Source organism: Gallinula chloropus (genome assembly GCF_964237585.1).
Source record: "Gallinula chloropus genome assembly, chromosome: 3".
NCBI lineage: Eukaryota > Metazoa > Chordata > Aves > Gruiformes > Rallidae > Gallinula > Gallinula chloropus.
In genome coordinates, this window is record NC_140087.1 from 102,561,486 (window position 1) to 102,583,700 (window position 22,215).

The following is a 22,215-nucleotide window of genomic DNA, read 5'->3' on the forward strand; positions in this document are numbered from 1 at the left end:
TACTGCTTGCTGCATAGCATGCTCCAACCTGGGTACAGAAAACTTTCAACCAATTCAGGCACGGATGGTGGGCCCCAAGCACCCCTAAAGAACAACTGAAACCCCACTACCCTGCAAACTGCACTCCTGTCCATGGCTCCCCATCTTCTGTAGGGCTCTGGAACGTGCAAAGATGAACCAGTAGCCAGAAATGGCAAGCAGCACTTCCTTGTGTAAGAAGTGGTTTTATGGAAAAGTCAGGTATTTTTGGACAGAAAGACCTGGGGAGACAGAAGTCCACACTAGGGTAAAATACACCAGTGGCAGGCAGTGACTGTTGTGTATGGAGTTACCTCCAAGTAGATAATGCATGTTTCTTTCCTGTTTAACTCTTGTTAAAAAGCTTTCACAAAAAAAACCCAAAACCTAAACCTCTTTTACAAAAGCTTCCCCCCCTCCAAAAAAAAAAAAGGTAAAATTAGGTAGAGAAAATCTTTAGAAAAAAGTATGTCCAGCTCTGCTCACCCTTTTTTCTTGTTATATATTTGTGTGTGATAGCTTTTCATCCTTGCATGACGAGGCAGAGGCTTCAAAAGGGAAGAGGTGTCTTTTCAAATTACACTTAGATATGAAAACAGAAAGGCATGTGTGTGAAACGCTGATCTTAAACAAACTGATGGGAAAAGTTCAGAGCTGTGTCCTCTCTCTCCTCAGAGAAGAAAAGTACATCTACTAATAAAGTAGTATGTCAAGGACGAAATTGAACCTCTTTTCCTTAGGATGAGCCTTGGAATTGCCACCACAGACCAACAAGAAGTTTACCCCAAACTGATGGCCCAGGCTGTAGGTCACGATTAGGTGGAACCTGGATGTAGGCCAAAGATCAACATCTGATGGCAGTGCTCTCGGATGGGGGCTTTTTCTGGCCAAAAGACAGGCTGCCCTTTGCTTTCACAAGTCAAGGGTACCAAGAACACTCGAGGGATGACAAAATCCTCTCGACTTTGATTCAGAAACCAACAGGCGAGAGCTGCATGCTTTACTGCGGCCGAGGCCACGCGTGGCTGTGGTGTCTGACCCGGAGGCCAGCCGCGATCGCCCGGCACGGCCCACGAGCAAGGCGGCAGGGGTGGCTGACGCTTGGTGTGCCAGCACCCTCCCACCCATCTTCCCGCCCACCTTCCCCTGGCAGAAGTTCCCCTGGCCGACAGCTTTCTCGGGGGAAGCATGCTGAAAGCCTGAGCCCAAACCTGCCCTTGCCTCGGAAGCGGCGCTGGGGGCGGGGGGAGACGGGACGGAGCGCGCGGGGCGGCGCGGGCGAGCCGGGCCAAGCCAAGCCGAACCGAACCGAACAGTACCGTGCCGCGCCGGGGAGGAGCGCGGCAGTGCCCGCAGCAGCACCCAGAGCCTGGCTGCCGGGATGCGGCCGCAGAGGGGAGGGGAGCAGGAGGGGCAGCGCCTTCCCCTCGGAGAAGAGCGAAGTTAAATAGCCAACACGACCCCGCCGCCTTCCTCTCCCCTTCCCTCCGTGCCTCCGGCAAGCCCCCCCGCCTCCCACCCCCTCCGCCCGCCCTGCTGGTGGCGCCGCCCCGCACGGGCCGCGGGGCAGAGCGCGGAGCGCTGCGAGCCTGCCCCACGCAGCCGGGACGCCGGCGCTGCCGGTAGGGGCGGGCGTTTGGGAGCCGGTGCCTGAGGCGCCGCGTCCCGCCGAGCCGCCCGTCTGAGAGGACTACGCCAGCTGTATGGGAGGAGATGAGCGTGGCGGGGAAACAGCCTCTTCCAGCACCGCTCGAGCGACCCGGCAGCCTCCTCGTCCCCACCTGGGCAAGTACCCGCTTTCCCCTCAGCCCGTCCCAGTACCAACTCCCCCGGCGGGGCGGGTGTTGGGGAGGGTTCTGCCGGCGGCGCTGCCCGGAGGGCGGGAGGGAGGTGCCCGCGTGAGGGGAGCGGGAAGCGGGTCGCTGCAGACCCTCAGCACGGCGGGCGGAGGGGTTGGGGTTGGGGGGAGAGCCGTGGGACCGCCACGACGGCCCGGCCTGCCAGCCCAGCCCAGTGCTCTCGGAGGGACGAGGCGGCTGCCGCGGCGGCTCAGCGCGGCTCCCCGAGGCGGGGCGCCCCCCTCCCCGCGCTTCGCCCCCTCAGCCCGGCACCCGGCTGAGGAGCCGGGCGGGCGCCGGCGGTCCGAGCGCGGTCAGTCGGGATTTGTCCCCCGCGCTGTGGGGCTTGTACCTGATGCGATGGCGATTTTCAGCCTGCCGTGGCAGGACGCAGCGTGAGGGGCGAGTTTCCCGGGGACAGCGCCGAAACGCTCGGTTTGTGTGTAGCCCGGCTGCAAGCCTGTGCTGACAGAAAAAAAAAGATAAATTAGCTACTTCGACGTGTTTAGCACCTCACGCACTTCTAAGAGAAGCCCGTGAGGGAGTTGGAAGATAACTTGCTACTTCACGGCAGCGTATTTGGAAAATTATTTATGAATGATGCCCTCTGACGGCGGTTCTCAGCTGTCCCTGGTTTATATAAAATGTGGTAGGTATGCCCTGCCTGCCTTTTAAAATCACTACGGACTCTCCGGTTTAATGTACCACTCTTTTTGGCACGTAAAGTTGTTTTGTTGAGGTGTAATTGCAGTGTTTGGCCGTCACTGGCTAAAAAGTTATTAATTTCATTTATACCAAATAGTTTACTGGTGCTAATATAAACATCCCTGTAACACTATTTTCTCTGCCCTGCCCTTCGGGCTGTTTCTGTGTTCACAGCCTGGCGGTTTTTAAAGGAAAAGTGTTTTCTTCCTCATGTTTTATCTAGCGTGTTGTTTAGAAGGTGTCTCCTTTCAGCTGTGTGAAGGGTGATTTAAAGACGTGTTCCCCCTCACAGTGAATTCATAACTGCTTTGAGCTTCTGTATCTTAAGACTGAGAGTAAATCTTTGGGAGAAGCAAGTGTTCGGAGCAAAGGGTAGAGGATACCTGACATCATAAGTATGTATGATACTGCACTGTGGAAACAAACTGTTGTCTTGTCCAAGCTGGCTTTTGCACTCTATGTAGTGTATATTTGCATCTCTCTTTTGACTGTGTGTGAAGAGATGCAAACACTTAACCTTTGGGTTTTTAGAATTTCTATAATTCAAAATTAAGTAATCGAATTAAACCTCCTGTAGAATCCTCTGTGTTTTAAAGCTGTTCCACAGCTCTTAATTTGTAAGACCTGTTCCTGAACTGCAAAAATAACCTGCGCAGCAATTACCTAAAATGTTAACAGCTGAGTAGGTTGTATGGCAGTTCAGAATATTTCAGCGTTAAAGGTGAGGGATAATCACTATCATTAGGTGAAATTTATGACTGGTATTCTTGTAGTTGTATTAAACGTATATGTTTAAGGCCAAGAGGACATGCTGTTCCTGCTGATACTCATGGGATTTCTGCCTGCGGCCAAACTAGACACTAAATGAATGGTGAACTGACCTTTTGGACAACAGTGGTAGGAACTAAAGGCTTATGGCTATATAGTTTACGTGGGTCCTAAGTGGGAAATGGTGCCATGAATCTAAAGCTATAGCAAGCTGTTTGTTTCCAATAACCACAGAACAACTTAGCCTCAATTCTCTGAGTATTTTAAATAGAGGTGTGTGTGGAAGAATGCATGTGTATATATAGTCTTTAAAAAACCCATATAAATTCTGAAGTTCAACAGGGACATCTTATGGCAGGTACTTATTTAGGTGAGTTCATAACTGCCTGGCTTCCTAGAGATGCCATATACTCAACCTCTGTGGAGAATTACGCTCAAAATGTCTTAAAAGATACGGACTAGTTTTATAATTAAATGTAATTGCTTGACTTGCATTTTGAGTTATTTAACAGCATTGTAAACGGAGTCTGTTTACCTTGCTGAAAGGAAAAAAGATGTGTAGATTATTAACAATGTATTGACAGTTTGTGGACATTTTTCTTAGAAATAGATATAATAACGCTAGTTGCCTTTTAACTGCTAAATATTGCAAGACGAGTCCAATTCATTGTTTTGGATTGTGGTAGCTAGACACTCTTAATACTTAAACATATGTATATACATGTATTTTTCTTTTTGGAAGGTTGATTAATTAAATATTACTCTGTGGAAAGTAATTGAGCATACATCTAAATTAAAGACAACATGCTAGGTTGGAAATAAAATGCTAACATATTTTGTGTCCTTGTGGTTTTTAACACTTAATCTCTTTTAAGAATGTTTCTCACAATACATCTGATTTGGAATAAGGCACATACTATTTTTGAGCTGGTTGCAGAAAGTAGCATGTTTCCTCAATCTGTAGTGAACTTTTGGTTATGATTTCTCATATAATTCTTCCTCCTTTTTACCCTTAGGAATATTCAAGAGGCCACATCCCTTAGAAATTGTTACTCATTAGGTCAGTGAGCCAGTGCCATGACTTTATGTAGATTTTATGGTCTCATTGATCTAGTATGCATTAGATACTGTGTTTTTAAATGGTGTTGCTAGAAGCATGAAAAAGAATTATAGCCTTACAGTCACTCATACTATTGATATGCCAGGATTTTAAATGAAGACATAAAAGTGTATAGCTCATAGCTATGTATAAATAAAGTTTGTCACTAGGTGGGGGCTTTTTAGAATGGTGACTGTCAAACTCATGTTGTGAATGTTATATGTAATAGATCCAGTTTCCTAACAACTTACATATACAACCACAAAAAGGCAATCAGAAGAACTTTGTTTTAGTTATTTTTTTTGCCACAGAGCCCAAAGGACAAAGAAGACGTGAAACTTACTTGGATAGTGCTCATTTCTGAAGTTATCAAAACTGTGACTTCAATAGGAGAAAATGCAGCACATGCAGATTTTGTATTCCTTTCCTTCTCTTTTTTTTTTTTTTTCCAATGTGTCTGTGTAATTTAGGTACTTGGACAGAGATGCTAATATAAATACTTGCTTTTTTGGAAAGCAAGTCCTGGGGCATTGATGTTTTCTCAAAATTTGACACCCACCAACACAGAAGCTTCCTGAAAGTGAACACTAGGTGTCATGTTACAACAAATATCTGTTCTTGCCTCTTCCCTCTTTATCTTTTCAGGGTCCATGCTTAATCTTGCCATTTTCCTAAAATAGATCGCCACCATTAATATTCCACACCGGTATTTTGGCAGGCTTGGACTGCATTCAGTCATACTCTATGTGACTGTAAGAAGCTTCAACATTGCTATGTTTTTTATGAAAAGTTCTACTAGCACTGAGGTTGCATGGATTTCAAGATTGTTACCAAGATCTGTCTGTCTATGCCATGATACACATCAATAGCATATACTTATTAATTGAAACTTTTACTCCCATGTACTCATTTTCTATTAAAATTCCTTGCTGGGAAAAAGCTGATTTCAGAAATTCTTGTTGTGAGCAGAATTTGTCTTCTGATTTGGAGATGGAAACCACAAGAAAACAATAAATGATGGAAGTGATGGGGAGGTGGTGTCCATATATTCCATGGTGTGAAGCCCAATAATTACTTTCTAGTGCAAATTTTGTTGACTTCCTACTAATTTGTGAAGATGCTCTTTCCCCTAAAACTCTGTGAAAGAGTTTCAAGAGCTTATTAAATTTACCAAGCATTTACTAAATATTATACTAAAACACTAAGTATGCAAATGATTAGCATTTCTTAATTTGGCTTTCTTGCCATCACAAACTAATCTGAGTTCTGCTTCTACCTGTACATACCTCCATGAAAACTGTTACCATACTGTTTTTACCAAACTGATAAAAAGCTTATTCAAGCTTATGGCTTTAACTTCTTAATGGAAATAAGTCCTGTGCCCACCTGCTGCTCTGAAAAACAATGTCTGATGTCTGAAAAAGAACAGCGTTGGTATTCTTTTTACACCTCAGATCTGCGTTTTGTATTGTAAGCATTTTTTTCTGATGTTTTAAACATTTTTATGAGACGAATATAAATAGAATCAATTTCACTTGGGAGTGCAGAGACTGCCAGGGATAGAAATGGTAGCAGAGCTGAGCAGAAGGAACAGGGCATGACCGTGTTCTTACAGCACTGACACCTAATATTGCTTGTCAGGGGTATCACAATAAGAGAGACAGCAAACACAACTCAGACTCGCTGAGGTTGAAAGGGACCTTGGGAGGTCCAGGAGCCTAACTTGTTCCTGAAAGCAGTGACCATGTTGAATTCAGGCTGAGTTGTTAAGGGCTTTTCCCATTGCATTTTTAAAACCTCTGAGGATGGAGGTGTCCAACCTCCACGCAACCTCTCTGGGCAACCTTCTCCTCTGCTGGGCTCTTCTCATGATGAAGCTGGAGATCACTGTGAGGTCTCCAGGAAAGCTGCCTCTTCTTCAGGTTTAAGCAATCCAGTCTTCCTCAGGCTCCCCTCACAGGGGAGGTGCTCCAGGCCTCTGACCTGGCATCGATTGCCCTTGCTTCAGTTTATCAGTCTGGTTCATTTATTGCGGGGTCCAAAACTGGATGCAGTCTTTTGAGGGCCAGGTGAAGGGAAGTGATGATGTGGGTTGTATCTCTTGTTGCTGAGGCTGTGCATTGGCAGAGCAGTGTGCACTGGTGACTGTACAGCCTTCTGTCCACCGGGACAGAAATATCCCTGGTCCTTTTTTTCTCTTTCCTGATGTCTCAGAAATTATAAGCAATGAAAGTTTTTAAAAAGCAGATGGCTTTTAAAAAGGGCCTCTTTTCCTCCATTAGCTAAGAAGAATACATAACTTGTGGGGAATTTAGCAGATTATTGTACTTGCCTTTTTGTGTGCTGTTTCACGTACCTCTTCCCCACCCCCACAAAAAAAAAAAAAAAAAAAAAAGAAAAAGCAGGGAAAGGCTGATGCTGACTTCCATCTGACGTTAAGATTTATTTACTATAAAACCTCTGTGTTAAAGTACTCGGAACAATTTCGTGGATTTCCTCATCCTTCATATTACTGACAAAGCTGACAGTTATAGCCAACGGACGCCCAAGATTGTGCTTCTCTCCAAATGACCTTTGTCAGTAACACTCAGTTAATACAGATACCTAATTTTTTTGGTCCCTATTTTCTTTGAAAAAGGCAGGCTGATTCTCCTGTTTTGAACTCCTCTGTACCTGCTTGTCTGAACTTTCTGTCTGAAGAACAGTGTGACTCCAGCAAGAGCTGTCATGCTGGAACCCTTCTTTATTTATGCGTATCAGCAGGCAGATTTCTGTAATGAGATTTACAAACTCTCTAAAGTATATAACCTTGAAGAGCTGGAACCCTTTAGCAAAATCTAATCAATATTATCTCATTTATCATCTCCTTGTGAAGTTCAGATTGTAGTAGGGACAAAATGCATTTGTAGTATTTAGAGAAGTTATAGGCAGGAAAATCGGTGCAAAGCCTCAGTTGTTTTATACTGTATTTGAAGAGGTACATGCTCACACTGTACCATATTGTAAAACCATTAACCTTATAATGCTTCCCTCCACCATGCCAAACTTTGGGGACTCTTTATGCCTCTCACTGTGGGATTTTTGCTTTTCCACAGTTAACATGAGACTTCTAAGTCACTGGATGAATAAAAATTGAGGAGAAACTTTTCCCCTGAACGGAATTCGGTGCACTGTTATCTGCTGTGCAGAGTGCATCCAGAGTAGCTTTTTTCCATAGGCAGTTATCATTCACACTATTAACATTCTTCCCAGTGTCTGAGTGGCAGAGTTTCATGTTCCTTGGCCTAAAGCAGTACTGACTTCGCACTTTACTTACAGAGATGTGTAGCAGGGAGGGTTTGGTTGGTTTGTTGAGGACCACAGAAGCAGTCTAACCCAGAGAGAGATGGAATCAAAGCCTTTTGGTGTCGAATCATTATTGTCGGCTCTTGATTCTTCCTTGCTACAAAGTGGAACTTCATTGGTTCTACCTTTTGATGGGCATTTCTGCTTTGTATCTAGTTTTGTATGAGGGCTAATAACAACTGGAAAAAGTTAAAAAGGAGCTCAGAGACACTCAACCTGTGTTTTGTGATGGGCAGTTTTCACATAGCTAGTGGAAATACAGTGTGTTGGCTGCACTGTGCACGCTGGTGGACAGAGTTTCATCTGGTTTTCTGATTCATCCTGCATCTGTACACTGGATAGACTGTAAATAGTGTACTGAGTTGTAGAGTGCACTGTGAAGTGGGTGGGCAGTATTTTTCTTACTGTATCAGCTGAGAAGCTGAAGAGAAGGTTTAGTTAAAACTACGGGGTTTTGTTCCTGTATTTTTTTTACTTTGGATGAAGTAAATTATCGTTCAGTATTTTACGTTTCCTGAATACATGATGAAATGTCCTTGCAGATTACATGGAGAATGTTAGAAGTTTTCCTCCACATCTCATTTTGGTTGTGGGTTTTTTTTTTTTTTTTCCTGAGTAACTCATGCACTATTCTGTCCAATCCAATAATTGATGCAGGGTTCTTTGGAGAATACTCATTCATTTAAGTTACAAGTGCAAGCATAATTGCTTCTACTGCCTGTGTAAGTAAGTAAGAGTATATTTAGCATCACCAAGACTATGGATATGTTATATAGCTTACATAATAGGTAATACGTACCATGAGAAATATAGAACAAGCATACACATTCAAAACAGTGCTAAGCAACATGGGAGACAGTAATGAATATTTATTTTGTTTCCTCTATAGAAGATGTCTTCTTCTGTTTTTAAATGCATGTAAAACTATTAGGTTTATTGGAGGAAAGTATCGGAATTGATCTCATTGGATATCACAAAGAAACGTCCATATTTGAAAACTATTTGACACAAGTGTGGGTTGCAGTCTTCCTCTCCAGCAAAGCATGTTCAGTTAGCAGACCAAGAGGTAGATTTTTGGTTTGTTTCACTGGCTGTAGCTAAGATACAGATTCTGCAAGGAAATTCATAGGCACATATCTTGACGTACAAATCCTGTCTAGCAGTATTAAGTCATGCTTTTAGAAAGGCTTAAGGAATTACCCATAGGTATTGTTGTGTTAATAAAATACAAGTTTCTTCTGTGCTAATAAAATATTCTACTCTCTTCAAGCAGGCATTACAATCTAATGTTATATATGTCTTTTCCTCTGTTTTTTTTTTTTTTTTTCCTTTTAAGATGTCTTGCTGCCTTATGCAACATTTTTGTAAATGTAGCATTTAGATGTTCTTCTGCCACCCTTCACAAGCCCTGATGGGTGGGCAGTATAAGGGTATGCAGTAGTGGGTGCAGAATACGGTTGAAGCCTAAGTAAGCATATGTTGCCAGTTTAGTCTGACAGTCTTGTTTTGTCATGTAGCTATTGCTTTTTATAACATCTTTTTTTTTTCTAGTTTTGAATTGTCAGTGTAGTTATCAGTTGCATCAACACACCGTTTTATGCAACTAGTTAAAAGATGAATTAATTACTAAGGCATCTGGTGCATCATATGGTGCATATGCTGGATGTGCTAAACAGAACAGTCTTTTTTACATATAATAAGAGAAAAATGGCATTACATAAAATAATTAGACTTTTTAGTGGGCTTTGAAGAGTAACAGTACTGTACAAAAATCTCCAAGTCTCTTATCCATGATTTTTGTGATCATTAAAGGAATCTTTGATTTTACTGGAACAAGCATGCACACCTGTATGCATCTGTACTTGTAATACGTGAAAAATAGAGGGGGGCAATGAACTGGAGGAGAACAAGAACTTTGTTATACATGGGTTGGTTCTATGAAAATTCATCCAAGTGATTGTCACAATGAGTTGTGGTTCTATTTAGAATTCATAAGGCAGGAATTTTTTTATTCTTACTGTCTATAGAAATTACATATCCTCTGTGGTTATCAAACACTATATGAAAACCTTCTCAGCCTTCAGATAAACTACAGGTAGTAGATGCATTTCAACCCACTGTATCTAACTCCACACAAACCTCCAGTTTCCTTGGTGTAGTAAAGACAAACTTCACCTTCATTTTGCGTTAGAAAATTACTGAAATCTACTGTAGCCAAAATTACCAACTGATACCCTGTCTATAAGGTGGAGTTACTGATTTGTGACATAGTGTCATCTCCAAGGGAAGGATGGCAGAAATTTGATACCGGCCAGTATATTCACAGTTTGCAGTTACACACCTTTAGTCCCGATAGAGTGAATTTGGATTTGTATCACCCTTTTTACTTAAAGTTTCAGGCGATGAGGCTTAAATCTATCCAGTGTACCTTACATTTACAAAAAGCAGTTCTTCACTGAAAGTAGACCTCCAAAATTTAACAACTTTGGGGTATTTTTGTGAAATGGGACATTAACAAAAGCTTGGCACCATCACGACTCAGTTTAAGCAGTCAAGGCTGGAGATGCAGGTTGCATTGGTTTCTTACAATCTTCAAAAGCAATGTGATCTTTTCAGAAAATGTACTGATTCCAATGAGAAAGCAGCCTGCTTTAAGCATATCTAGCTTAGGGATATGGAGGTACTCCTAAAGGTAGGTGGTCCAGGAGGTAAGTCTGAATTGTGCAAATGCTACCACAGCAACCTACTGGTGAGCATTAATGAACTGAAATTGTTTAGATCTGATTTGCATCCCACTACTGACTTTTTCTACCCGTGATTGAACTTTTAGAGTAAGAAAACAAAATTTGTAATTCTTACCAAGGGCAATCTTGTAACGGTTGGAACCATCTGTGTCTGGTACCCTATTTCTTCTAAAGGTCGGGAAAGAGGAAAGAATGGGTAATCTTTTACTTACTCCAACTCAAGAAATAACCCATACCAACCACAGTTAACTATCTGACTTGTTTTTTTGTCCCCTCTTTATTTTTTTTAGTTTATTGTGTGACTGTCTGTGTGCTTTTGTGCTTATGTACCCTTCTACTTCTGAACTTCACTTGTTTCAGCTCCTTCTATATAGTCTGTGCTTTACCACAAAAGACAAAGGAAAAAAAAATAAATTCAGGCTTTCTCTTTGTAGATGCTCCATTTCACAGTTATCACACTACTTGACAAGAAGTAAACAAAAATGAAGAGAGGAGAAAATTCTTTAAGGAACAGAAGCATTATAGGGTAGTTATTAAAGGGGATGGATGTGAAAGGAGTGAGTAGGCAGGCAGGTGTTACCTAGACCTCAGAGAGCACACAGTTGTTTTCTTTTCTGGGTGACTTGTATCGGTGAGTAGTAGGGAAAGTCCATACTTCAGTCTCTGCTACCTCTGTTTCTTCTTTTCAGTTTTCAGCAGTTTGACAGACTTTCATAAATGTCAGTAAGGTTAACTTAACGTCTATTGGCTGTAGTTTTCAGAGCTAAATATAATTAAATGTAGTAAACCTGCTTGAACTGAGTCTGTATTTCTCGTAATTCTAGTGTCATTTTAATATGGCCAGGGTCAATCTAATTCTGTTCCACAAAAACATCTTGCTTCATCAATTTATAGCATAAAATGAAGACTTCATCTTTTAAAATTTATAAAATTTTCCCTCTGTTAGTCCAATATGTGATTCATTTTGAAGTGCCACAAAAGAAATGGGAAGAGTTCTTCATGTATATTTTGTAAGCAATTAGTGTTAGGGCTGTCTTCTCTGGGAGAACTATAAAAATATTTTTATATTTTGAATATATAAAGACTATGCTGCTGTACAAAAGTTATGACTTAGCCCAGCATATTTTACAGAAGTAAGATAAATAAAACAAACCCACCAACCTATTGCTGTGGTTTATGGCACTAGGGTGTGAGATGAGTATAATAAAGTTCTATAAATTCCTTTTGGATGGAATTTATAAGTGGTAAAAAGTAGATTGTTTTGTAGAGAAGTATTATTTTTCAAGTATTTCTGTGAAACTTTGGCAAGCAGACCCTGTCAAGAGAGAATTATCAATATAAATTGAAAACTCTTGTCCTAGGGAGAAGGGATCTTTCCCATTTAAGTTAAATAATCAAAACATTCTCCAAAATGAAATATGAGGGAACATTTTTAGGGGTAAAGATAGTATTTCTCTGACTTGTCTGACTGTAATCTCTGGTTTTATTTGTGGTGGTGATGTTTCATTAGGAGGGCTTCTGTTCACTAAGAACTGATTATCTAGCTTACATTTAATTGGATGTGACTTAAAAGAGCAATCCCAGCAGTAGTCCATGTTGTGTATATACAGTCTTCAAGAAATACTAAAACATATTTTATTTCTTAAATATAATGGAAAAATTGTAATCTTGAACATTATTGCACAGAATAAAAATTAAGATAGTCTAACTGTAAATTGCAATCTAAATAGTCTCATCAGCTTTCTTGATATTTGCAGTTCAAACATCTTGTGGAACTAATTTCATGTTCTTATGTGAAATTCAGGTGCTTTCACTAATGACCCCTAGAGATACATTTTATAACTGTTGCAGTTAACTGGAACATAACAACTTGTCTTAGTTTTTTAAGACTTAGTATTCTTCCAGTCCCCCCCCTGGTGGTACAGGGTAACCTGCGGTTTAGAGATACAGCCATACCTGCGGGTCTAGGCGTTTTGTTGGATGTAGTCAAGTAACCGCTGTAGGAGCTGAGCAAAATACTCCGTACTCTTCTGAAGACAGGTTTTGGTATCCTTTTCCTTCTGTAGGTGGTAATAACTGGCTATTGACTACACTAAGGCGGCCATGGCATAGCTCCAAGCACTAAAATGCATTTGATCATACTATTAAACTGTTAGCGTTTTTCTTAGCATAATTTTGCCCTAGGCTAATTAGCTCTCTTCCAGCCAATATCCGGACTGTGACTTGGGACCATTCTTGTGGGCAGCTGTGGGAAATGGAAGAGCAGCCCTCGAAAGGAGACACAGTTGTGCTTGTTGCAGGGAAGCCGTGAAAGCAGGAGAAAAAGAGTAAAGCACGAGATGGAGGGTCTTGTAGAGATGTAAATTTGTGCGTTGTTTAGCAGGGTGGTGACATGGTGTGCTTTGTAATGTTAGGGAAGGTGCAGACAGAAAGATGCCTCTACAGACAGACGCCTGCACAGCGGGAGTCCGCCAGGGCTGGACAACCTTTTGTATTGGAAAATGGTGGTTCGTTCTTGTGTTAATGAAAAGTTAATGAAAACTTGACTCCAGGCTGCTTCGTCAGCCATCGAGAGGGTATAAAATACTGGGTCATGTCTTTAGAAAGGGCAAGAGCACTTGGATTCACTGATATGAGCTGCACCAGCTGAACTCCATGACATCAGTTGCTTTATTTGCTAGTGTAGGTTCCACTGCTTAGTCTTGTCCACTTCTCTGTAGCTGTCCCATTTGTCAGTGAAACTAACCTGATGTGCTCAGAAGTGTTTGAAACTTGCTAACCCTTTTATTTAGGGGAATTTACTAACAGTGAGCTGAGTAAAGGACTTGGTTATTTTCAAACAAACAAATATTTATATACTTTGTGGTTGGCAGAAAAAACCATAAAATGGTGATGGAAAAATATTCTATTCCAAATTGTCTTTATTTCATCCTAGGACTTGTGCATTATTTTTTTTTTTAACTTTGAATTAGGGACATGCTTTTCAGGTAGATCTCATTGTCTTCCATATTTATTGCTGTTTAGTTTGTTTTTAAAGTGGTACAGAGTGCACCAAAGCTATATCCTGTGTTGATAGGTGTATCTGAATACAAGCAGGTTTGTGGAGTAAGACAAAGGGACTGAACATTCACACTTTATGACTCTCTGGGGTTTTATTTCAGTCTAGCCTAAGTGGTCTAGCCTGTGGACTGACCACCCATTAGTGCTTGGGCTCTCTAGCTTTGCCCTTGAGGCATACCTCCAGCTCGGCTGTTCTGAGACCCTGCTCAATTCAGACCATGGCATAAGAAGCGGGAATGACTGGGGGAGATATGCTTCAAAGATCTACTTCTAGTGTGAAATAAAACGCAGATACAGAGGTATCCAAGTTGAATGTCTTTCAGATCAAACTAAACTGAAAGGTGTTCCATGGATGCACTTGATTAATTGCAGCCACTAATGAAGTTTTAGTCCATAGGACCATGCTATAGCATGTAAAAAATGAAACTTCCCCAAAATGCCCATTGTAGGACTGTTGTGTCCTTGACAAAAGCAGTTCTGTTCTGCAGATCTACTTCTGTGCTACTATTCTGTCTGGATACAGGCTCAGTAAGTTAGAGTCTATGGTTTTTATTTACAAATGTGATGGAAAGATGAAGCCTTCTTATCTGTGCTGGTTCCCTCCCTCCCTATCTCTTTGTCTCTGTCTCTGTCTGGTAGTGTATACATGAGAATACCTGCCCCTTCTTACCTTTCCTCACTAACCACCAACTTTCCTTCAAATATTTAGGATTTAGTGAAGATCAGGCTGAATTAATATATGTTGACAGCTCTTTCTATTCCTCCTCCTTACCACTAGTTCCCAATTTTCTTATATTTGAGAGGGTGTGGAGTGCTATGCGATGTGCTATGAGAAGTAAGGTGAAAAATATACTTTCCACTTGCAGATTCTTGTAGTTACACAAACCGAGGAATTACGTAAAGAATTTATTCTGCTTGTTTTTCTCTTCTTTGTGGACTGCAGTGTACTTGTCATTACTTAGCTCTTTTAAGATGTGAAGCAGAACAGAATGGTGAAGAATATTCCAGTCTATAGATGTGTAATTTTTTGATGCATGAGAAACACCCTCTTCTTTGTTATGGGAAATTATTCTTCCCATTCATTTCTCAGGACAACTTAGGAAATCAAATGAAAATTTGGAGGAAATCAGAGTTAAAACAAATCTATTGAAAAGAATATTTCAGGCACTTAAATTCTGGTTTAAATCACCCCTGAATGAGAGAGAACACTCATAACCTAGCAGTAATGTAGGGCTGCTTCTGCCTAAAAAAACCCAATAAACAAATGTGACTGCAGTTCTCGGTGCTCTAATGATTTAGTTCCCAGTTACTTTCAGTTCATTTTGCAGGTTTCCAGGTCTGGTCTTGCTAGTGTTTTGACTACTAGTTTGCCAACAATTTGGCAATTTTTGGTAGTGAAGAGATAAGAGTATATGACATGAAGTTTTCTTCTATGGATCAACTGAATGGCAGGAGAACGAACTTTTTGTGCATTGCCTGTCTGTTTATAAACATTGCTTGATATTTTGTCAGGTTTGATATTGTACTGGGATTTTCCTATGCTTTTCTTGTTTGTGTACTGTGGGATCCTGTTCCTGGTGAGTAGGGACACTGCCCTTCATGACCACACTGAGCTCATTGCTTGCCTTCCCTTGTAGAGCAGCCTGTTCCGCCTCCTCCTTGCTGCTCCCTGGCACCTGGAGACCCAGGTTGATCAGGACCAGGCAGTTGAAGTCTGCTGTTACCTCATCTGGTCTTTGCAGTAGGATATTTGCTCTCTGCAGCAGCTTTCCATGTGTCTGAAGACTGTCAATATATCTTCTATAGCATAAGCAGCGTCAGTCTCCTGGCTCTTTGAATCTTGCATTTTCTTTGCTATTGACTTTTTTCAGTTGTCCCGTATCTGACTAAAAATTGTTTATGGGACTCCGACTGTGGCTCGGTCAATATGGTGAATCAAGCAGGATTACTCTAGATGTATCTTATGAAGTACTCATAATTACACAACCTGGAGCATGAAATAGATGATTGACTTATGTTTGGCTTGTGATTTTCCTTAATCCTCCAATTTCTCTTAGGGGAAAAAAGTTCCCAATGCTTTTGTAGCTCTTTTGTTCTGTTAAAATGGTTTTGTGTGCTTGACTCTGTTAAGCTGTTGGGTTTTTTTGCATCCAGATTTACAGCCTTTTTCAGAGCAGAATATATCACAGCAAAGTGAACACTGTTCTGAGGATAATGACCTTATTCAGAGTATTATTAACAGGTTCACAAATGAATTGATCATGATGAAATTTAAATACTCATTTAAACATGAATTCTTTTTATAGCAGTGATAACTAATGTAAATGTTTGAGCTACTTGTGTGGTTTCTGTATAGCGTGTTCTTTAAAGAGCAGTCAGAGCTATACACACCAGCCAAGTACATGAATCAAATACCGCTCATTTTTTTGGTATATGTGAGAGGAACAGGATTATTAATTGATGTTAGTTTATTTAATTAATTGTGTGTGAGAAAGATTCTGCTCAAATTGCCACTTAATTTTTCTTCAGAAATGTAAACTGGGGAATTTGTGGTTTAGGTCTCAGAAACCTTTCAGGAATGGTAAGCTGTAAAGCATGCTGCTTACACAAACATATATGTATGTGTGTATATTTTGTTTTTCTGCTTTTCCAGGCTAGAGCTAAGTTTCCATTGAAGCTGGGAGAGTTTGGCTCTAGATAGTAAAATATCTGAAATAACTAGGTAGTATGTGAGATTGGTATTCCTAGATCCACAGTTCATCCTTAGATGGAGATGACTCACAAAGTCATGCAAGCAATCTGTTCCTATGAAGTTTCATGGTGAAGGGGTTTTTCGTTCATTCCAGCTGTAATTATAATAACTATTTCTAAAAAGAAGAGAATGAATAAACACATGTGAAAGCCACCTTTCCAAAGTTAAGTAGCTTTACCACTCACTGTCTTCTCTAAAGAAGAAAATATGTGGAAGAGTACAATTTTGAGGATTACGAAGTGTTCTCTCTCTCTCTTCCTCTCTTCTTCTCCAGAGTTTTTTTGACTATTAGAATTTATGAAAGAGAATAAAGGAAGCCTCAATTACAGATGTTTTTCAGAATGTATTAAATAAGGATTTGGCCGTGACATTTATCTTCCTGATCAAGGGAACTTCAGGGTCTAGGTGATGTAAGATAACCTGGATGGAATTACAGAATTGGAATCCAGCAGTTTCTTTTCAGCTAATGTGCTACTTAGTGTAATAATGTTTGATTTTTTTTTTTATCTTGTTTCAGTGAAAAAAAAAATGATCATGTTACAGTAAGGCTTTTACTCCTTCGAAGATGCTGAAAATTAATTAGGACAGAAAGAAATCTAATCCCCAGTAAAAATTTAGGAAAGCCACACAATAAAGTGGCCATTCATCCACAAATACCACACCAGATGTATGTTGTGTTATTGAACAAATATAAGGAATATTTTATTTTCTTATAGTTTTAATTTTATGGATATATATCGGTGGGATGGGGAGAATATTTTTTTAGCAGACTTTTGAAAGCTAATGCTATATTCAGTTTCTTTCACATTACAGTGAACTGTATGATGCACTTCTGTAGGAATTCCTTTATTGAAACCTTAAAATTCCAACATTCAGTAATGAAGTTTTATTTTCATACAGCTATTTAGAGTAGGTAAAATTTGTTAAAGATGTATATTTTGGTACAGACAAAACTACCTTTTAAATTCAAACCAACTTTGCTGTTACAGTTTTTAATTATTTAAAATCAGACCAGATTTAAAATCAGCTGAGAAGGTGATACCAATGTGTTGTGCTGTTCAGGATTTTCATTATAACAGAAGTACTCATATCATGAACCAGTTGAACAGAACTTAGTAGAAAATAATTTTATTTTTTTTCCCCCAGGAAAGAAAAAACTTGGCTTGTAACCATGGAGAAAAAATATATGCATTTAAAAAGATTGAAAGCTAACAAAGGAAAGCATGCAGAGATGTAAAAAACGGGGAAATACCAGAAAAGAACAAGATAAGAGACATATGAATTATTTTCAACAAAACCTTTTTCTTCCTTCTTCAGCTGTGTTTGTCTTGATATTTTATTTTTTTAAAATATTTTTTAAAGATACAACCAAAACGCTTTTTTTACCTTAAACAGTAAAACACTAAACTTCTTTATGAAGTGCATCATGGAAATCTTGAGTACATAAAATCTGCAGCTATTTCAACACTTACATTAACAGATAAAGCTTAAGTACTTTTTTTCTCATTTTCGTCCATGTAGTACTGATTACTCCATGTGGATTGTTACACTTTTGTGTCAATAACTAGATCCACTGGATCTCATTAACAGGAGAGCAACTTTCGTGTGAGGTGTTAACTTCAGTGAGGGTGCACAATATATAAATACCTGTGAAATTTTGTAACTAATTTGTCAGAATTAGGCCTGACTCTGCATATGCATATTTTCTTTCACAGCCAGACTGTGCTGTGTGTTTATGAAGAATTTCAGAGAACCCAAAGCAACGTGCTTTCATGTTCCATGACGTGTAGATTTTATTTGTGATGCATATGAAGGCTAAATGTAAATACTTTTAAGAAATGTAGAGGAACAGTTTATTTTATGTGCTGTTTAGCCTGTAGCATAGAATAAAAGGGCACCCAACAAATTCTGTGAAGTTGATTTCTCAAAAAATGAAATGTGGTGCGATTCAGATTTTTGCCTGAACTTGGTCATAATTTCAAAAAAGTAAAGTAGTACATTTTTTACTGTTGCAAATGCATAGAACATTTAGAGGTTTTCTTTTCTTTTGGTATGAATTTTACTAAACTCCAGATAGTGAAATAAATTGTAAAAAGTTATTTGTGTGATCATTATATTCTATTAATCTGTAAACAAAATAAATAGCCCCCCTGTTCTTCCTGCTTCACAGGACTGTTTAGAATGCTCCAGGAAGTGCTTCTCTTCTGTAGATCCTAGATGAAAAGGAAATTGTGGATGGTCTTAAGCATTTTTAGGATAATTTTAGTATGTTTTCTCTGCAAAGGTAGTGCTCTGTAGATTTGGGAAGGGACGCTGAGTTTTAGAGATTCTAATCCTAGATGTGAGCTGTCAGATCATGGATCCCAACTGGCTAAGGGTAGCAATGGCAGTAGGTTTACATCAGGGTAGGTGACCTGTTCGTTTGACTGTTGTTGCATCCTTGTTACCTGATGTGTGAAACTGGGTTATATGCAGAGTGACTTTGTTTCTCACCATTTGGCATTCTTCTAACTTTGGGTAACTGATTTTCCTAAACTCGCAGTTTATGAGGTGGGCTCATACTCAAAGTTAGTAGATTCCCCACTGTGGTTATGTGCTGCCCCCCTCTCCCTTGAGCTGCTTAGTGCGATCTTTCCCCCTTCTCCTAGGCTGCAGGCCAGCCTGGGATGAGTTGGGTGCAGATTGTGTAAGGCAACAGACCAGAGTATTAGGTCAGCCCCTTAACGTGCCTGGCTCTTCCCCTCTTGTTTGTGAATGGTAATGAAAATCAGTTACCTCCTGAAAACTGTGAACATCTGTACCTGGGTTGTGGCCCAAAAGGGGAACTTGGCAGAAAAGCTTTGAGTCTGCACAACTGTTGGAAAGTACCAGAATATTTAATGATATGATTTGGGCTAAAGTGGAAAGGTACCTGAAGAAAAAATTATCTCGGATCCTGGAAATAATGTTTCTGAGGACCTTTTGAGCTCTCCTGGATCATAGCAGGCTGTGACCAGCATCTCCCCTGAGCTGGGATGCCTCTCAGATATAAACTTCTTGAGAATTGTCTGCTGACAGAACACCAGGGCAAAGTCAGTCTTCTCAACTGCCAGTTGAGGAATGCGGATGCATTGTGAGCATTTACTCTAGACTTGGAAGAGGGAAATTTTAACTATAAACTGTCACCCTTTTGAGTCTCGACTATCACTTGCTGAATAATGCTAATGCATTATGAGTTTTTAGTTGTGAACTTGAAGAGGGAGATCTTAACTGTATGCTAGTTTCCTTTATCCACCTTTCTACTTAGATAAATTCCACATATTTGACTTTATGAGTGTGGGTGACATATCTCTGGGCCCCAATATATCTGTTTGTGTTTATCTTATGTTTTATGTCTGTCTATCTATCTACCTACCTAAAAACTTTGATTTAAGATACCTTGTATGTGGTCAGCAGGTCGAGGGAGATTATTCTGCCCCTCTGCTCTTGTGAGACCCCACTTGGAGTACTATTATCCAGCGCGAGGGTCCCCAATACGTGAATGATGTAGAGCTGTTGGAGCAAGTCCAGAAGGTGGCCACAACAATGATCAAGGGGCTGGAGCACCTCTTCTATGAAGACAGGCTGAGACAGTTGGGTTTGTTCAGTCTGGAGAAGAGAAGGCTCTGGGGTGATGTAATTGTGGCGTACCAATACTGCAAGGGGTCCTACAGGAAAGTGGGAGAGGGACTGTTCACCAGGGAGTGCAGTGACAGGACAAGGGCCAATGGCTTTAACCTGGAAGAGGGTAGGTTTAAGTTAGATGTTAGGAAGAAATTATTTACTATGAGGGTAATGAGGCACTGGAACAGGTTGCCCAGAGAGGTTGTGGAAGCCCCGTCCCTGGAGGCACTTAAGGCCAGATTAGATGGGGCTTTGGGCAATCTGGTCTAGTGAGGGTGTCCCTGCCCATGGCAGAGGGGTTGGAACTAGATGATCTTTGAGGTGTGTTCCAACCCAAAGCATTCTATGATTGAATACAATAAGTTAGTGTTAAACTTGTCATCTTTGCATCTGTATTTAAGTTACTATTGAATCTATCTATTTTATTAAATCACTTGTAAATCATTAAATTAGCCAATAATTAAGTACTGCTAAGGTTTAACTGTTGACTTAGCTTATACTATTAATAAATTCCGTTGACTAAATTGTAACCATGTCAAATGCATTTTAATCTGTGACAGATATCTAGTTTTTGGTTTAATAGTTTGCATTTTTAAATTTGATTTAAAGAGTTTGAAAAATGAAACAGTTGTTGATTTATTCTCACTCCTTCATCCACCCTTGCAGTCAAACATTTTGCTCTAGTGTACCCTTAGGATTGTTTCAACTTCTTTCCCATGGCAAGTGTGGCTTTTGTTTTGATCCTGATCTGAGACTGAAATGCCAGATTTTTGTCATACACCTGGGCTCAACTCTTGCCAAAATGAACAAAATCTTGTTTATAAACACAAGATAAATATTGATTAGCGTTCAAAAGCTCTGAACTGAAAACCAGTTTTGAACCAGTGGAAGTAGTCAGTGACCACCAGTGTTGTCTTTGTTAACTTTCCCTTCCTCTGGGAGCCTTGTCCTTGCTGTCGATCAGCACGCAAAGCTTGACTATCAAGGGCTCTGTACTCCTGAGTATTAGATGAAGCCCTTCAGTACTGGGCACCAGGAAATGGAGCTTTGCACAAATGAGTATGTTGTTCCTGCATTCTAGAAAGTTTTTTCTGGCCAGTGCCCAACAGTGTCTATTTACTAATGTCAAATTTAGCACCTTCCCAACCGCGCTAAAAACTGATACAGCATTACAGTCTAGATTCAATATACAGTTGGAGTCTTGCATTTGAAAATGGTCACTGCATGCATGTGGCCTCCTCTGCAGCAAGTCAGACACTTTTCAGATTTATGTATTGTGGGAGGTCAAAGCAGGTTTTATTTTTTCTAGTTTGTTTTTACCTAATAAGTTTCTCTTGCTCCATTAACATGCAGACAATGTCAGGAATCTTTTCTATTTTGGCTACTGCCTGGACCTACTTCTGCAATGGAATTTATAGTAATTGGATTATCAAATGACTATAATAGTTATCAAGAACTGAAGTAATAGATATAGGCAGAGTAATTTCATGCTTTTCAGATGAGATTATATTACATTTAGGATAGGTCACAAATGACTCCATGACTTCACCAATTTTAATTAACTTTGATATCTAAAAAGAAAAAAGAACCTTGCTAAATTGTCAGTCTTTGTAACTTTGGTTGTTATTTTACAGCTGGCAGTTTTCTATGAAAAAGATTATATCTTTTAATTTTTTTACATATTGTCTTTTCATGGTCTTTTCAAAATGTTATTTTGGGTTGTCCTTCAAACTGAAGTGCATGATCTGCTGGACAAAGATTGATTCTTCCCTAACCTGCCAATCACTTTTCTGTTTGGGAAAGGACGGGTGTTGAAACTTTGATGTATATATTTTGACATTTTGTCTGTGAAAGCCATTAATGTGTGGCCTGAGATACCTGTTTTATAAAATTGATGAGTTTTAGGGTTAAGTACGAGGCCTCACAGTTTCTCTCCTAAACCACGGAAACTTGCTCAAAGGCAGCGCTTGCAGAATAAGCAGTGTGGTGCTTGTCACTGCTGTAGAAGTAGTTATTGCACTTGCTAATTTCTTTCCCTCTCAATTACTAAAGTAAATATTTTCCCAGTTCTAGCTTTGTTTCTTCTAGACTTTTGTATTATTTACTTAAATCAACAAACCATATAAGAAATCCCCTCCCAGCATGGCAGAAGTTTGTAGAGATGCTTGTTTTAAGCTCTGTAATGGCTATGCCATGCTAACAGAGGTTAGCCTAGTTATAATGAAATAGTTTTATTTGCACAAT

General features: G+C 40.1%; 1 protein-coding gene across 1 annotated transcript in view; it reads left to right on the plus strand.

Annotated features, from left to right (window-relative positions):
- Positions 1-1,731: 1,731 nt before the first annotated feature.
- The window catches only part of SNTG2 (syntrophin gamma 2), a gene marked incomplete at both ends in the record, with an annotated part of 269,535 nt that continues 249,051 nt past the window's right edge, over positions 1,732-22,215 (plus strand). The window contains one exon of the mRNA XM_084261688.1: positions 1,732-1,803. Within this exon, the coding sequence (XP_084117814.1) occupies positions 1,732-1,803 (72 nt within the window). The remainder of the gene's footprint in view (positions 1,804-22,215) is intronic.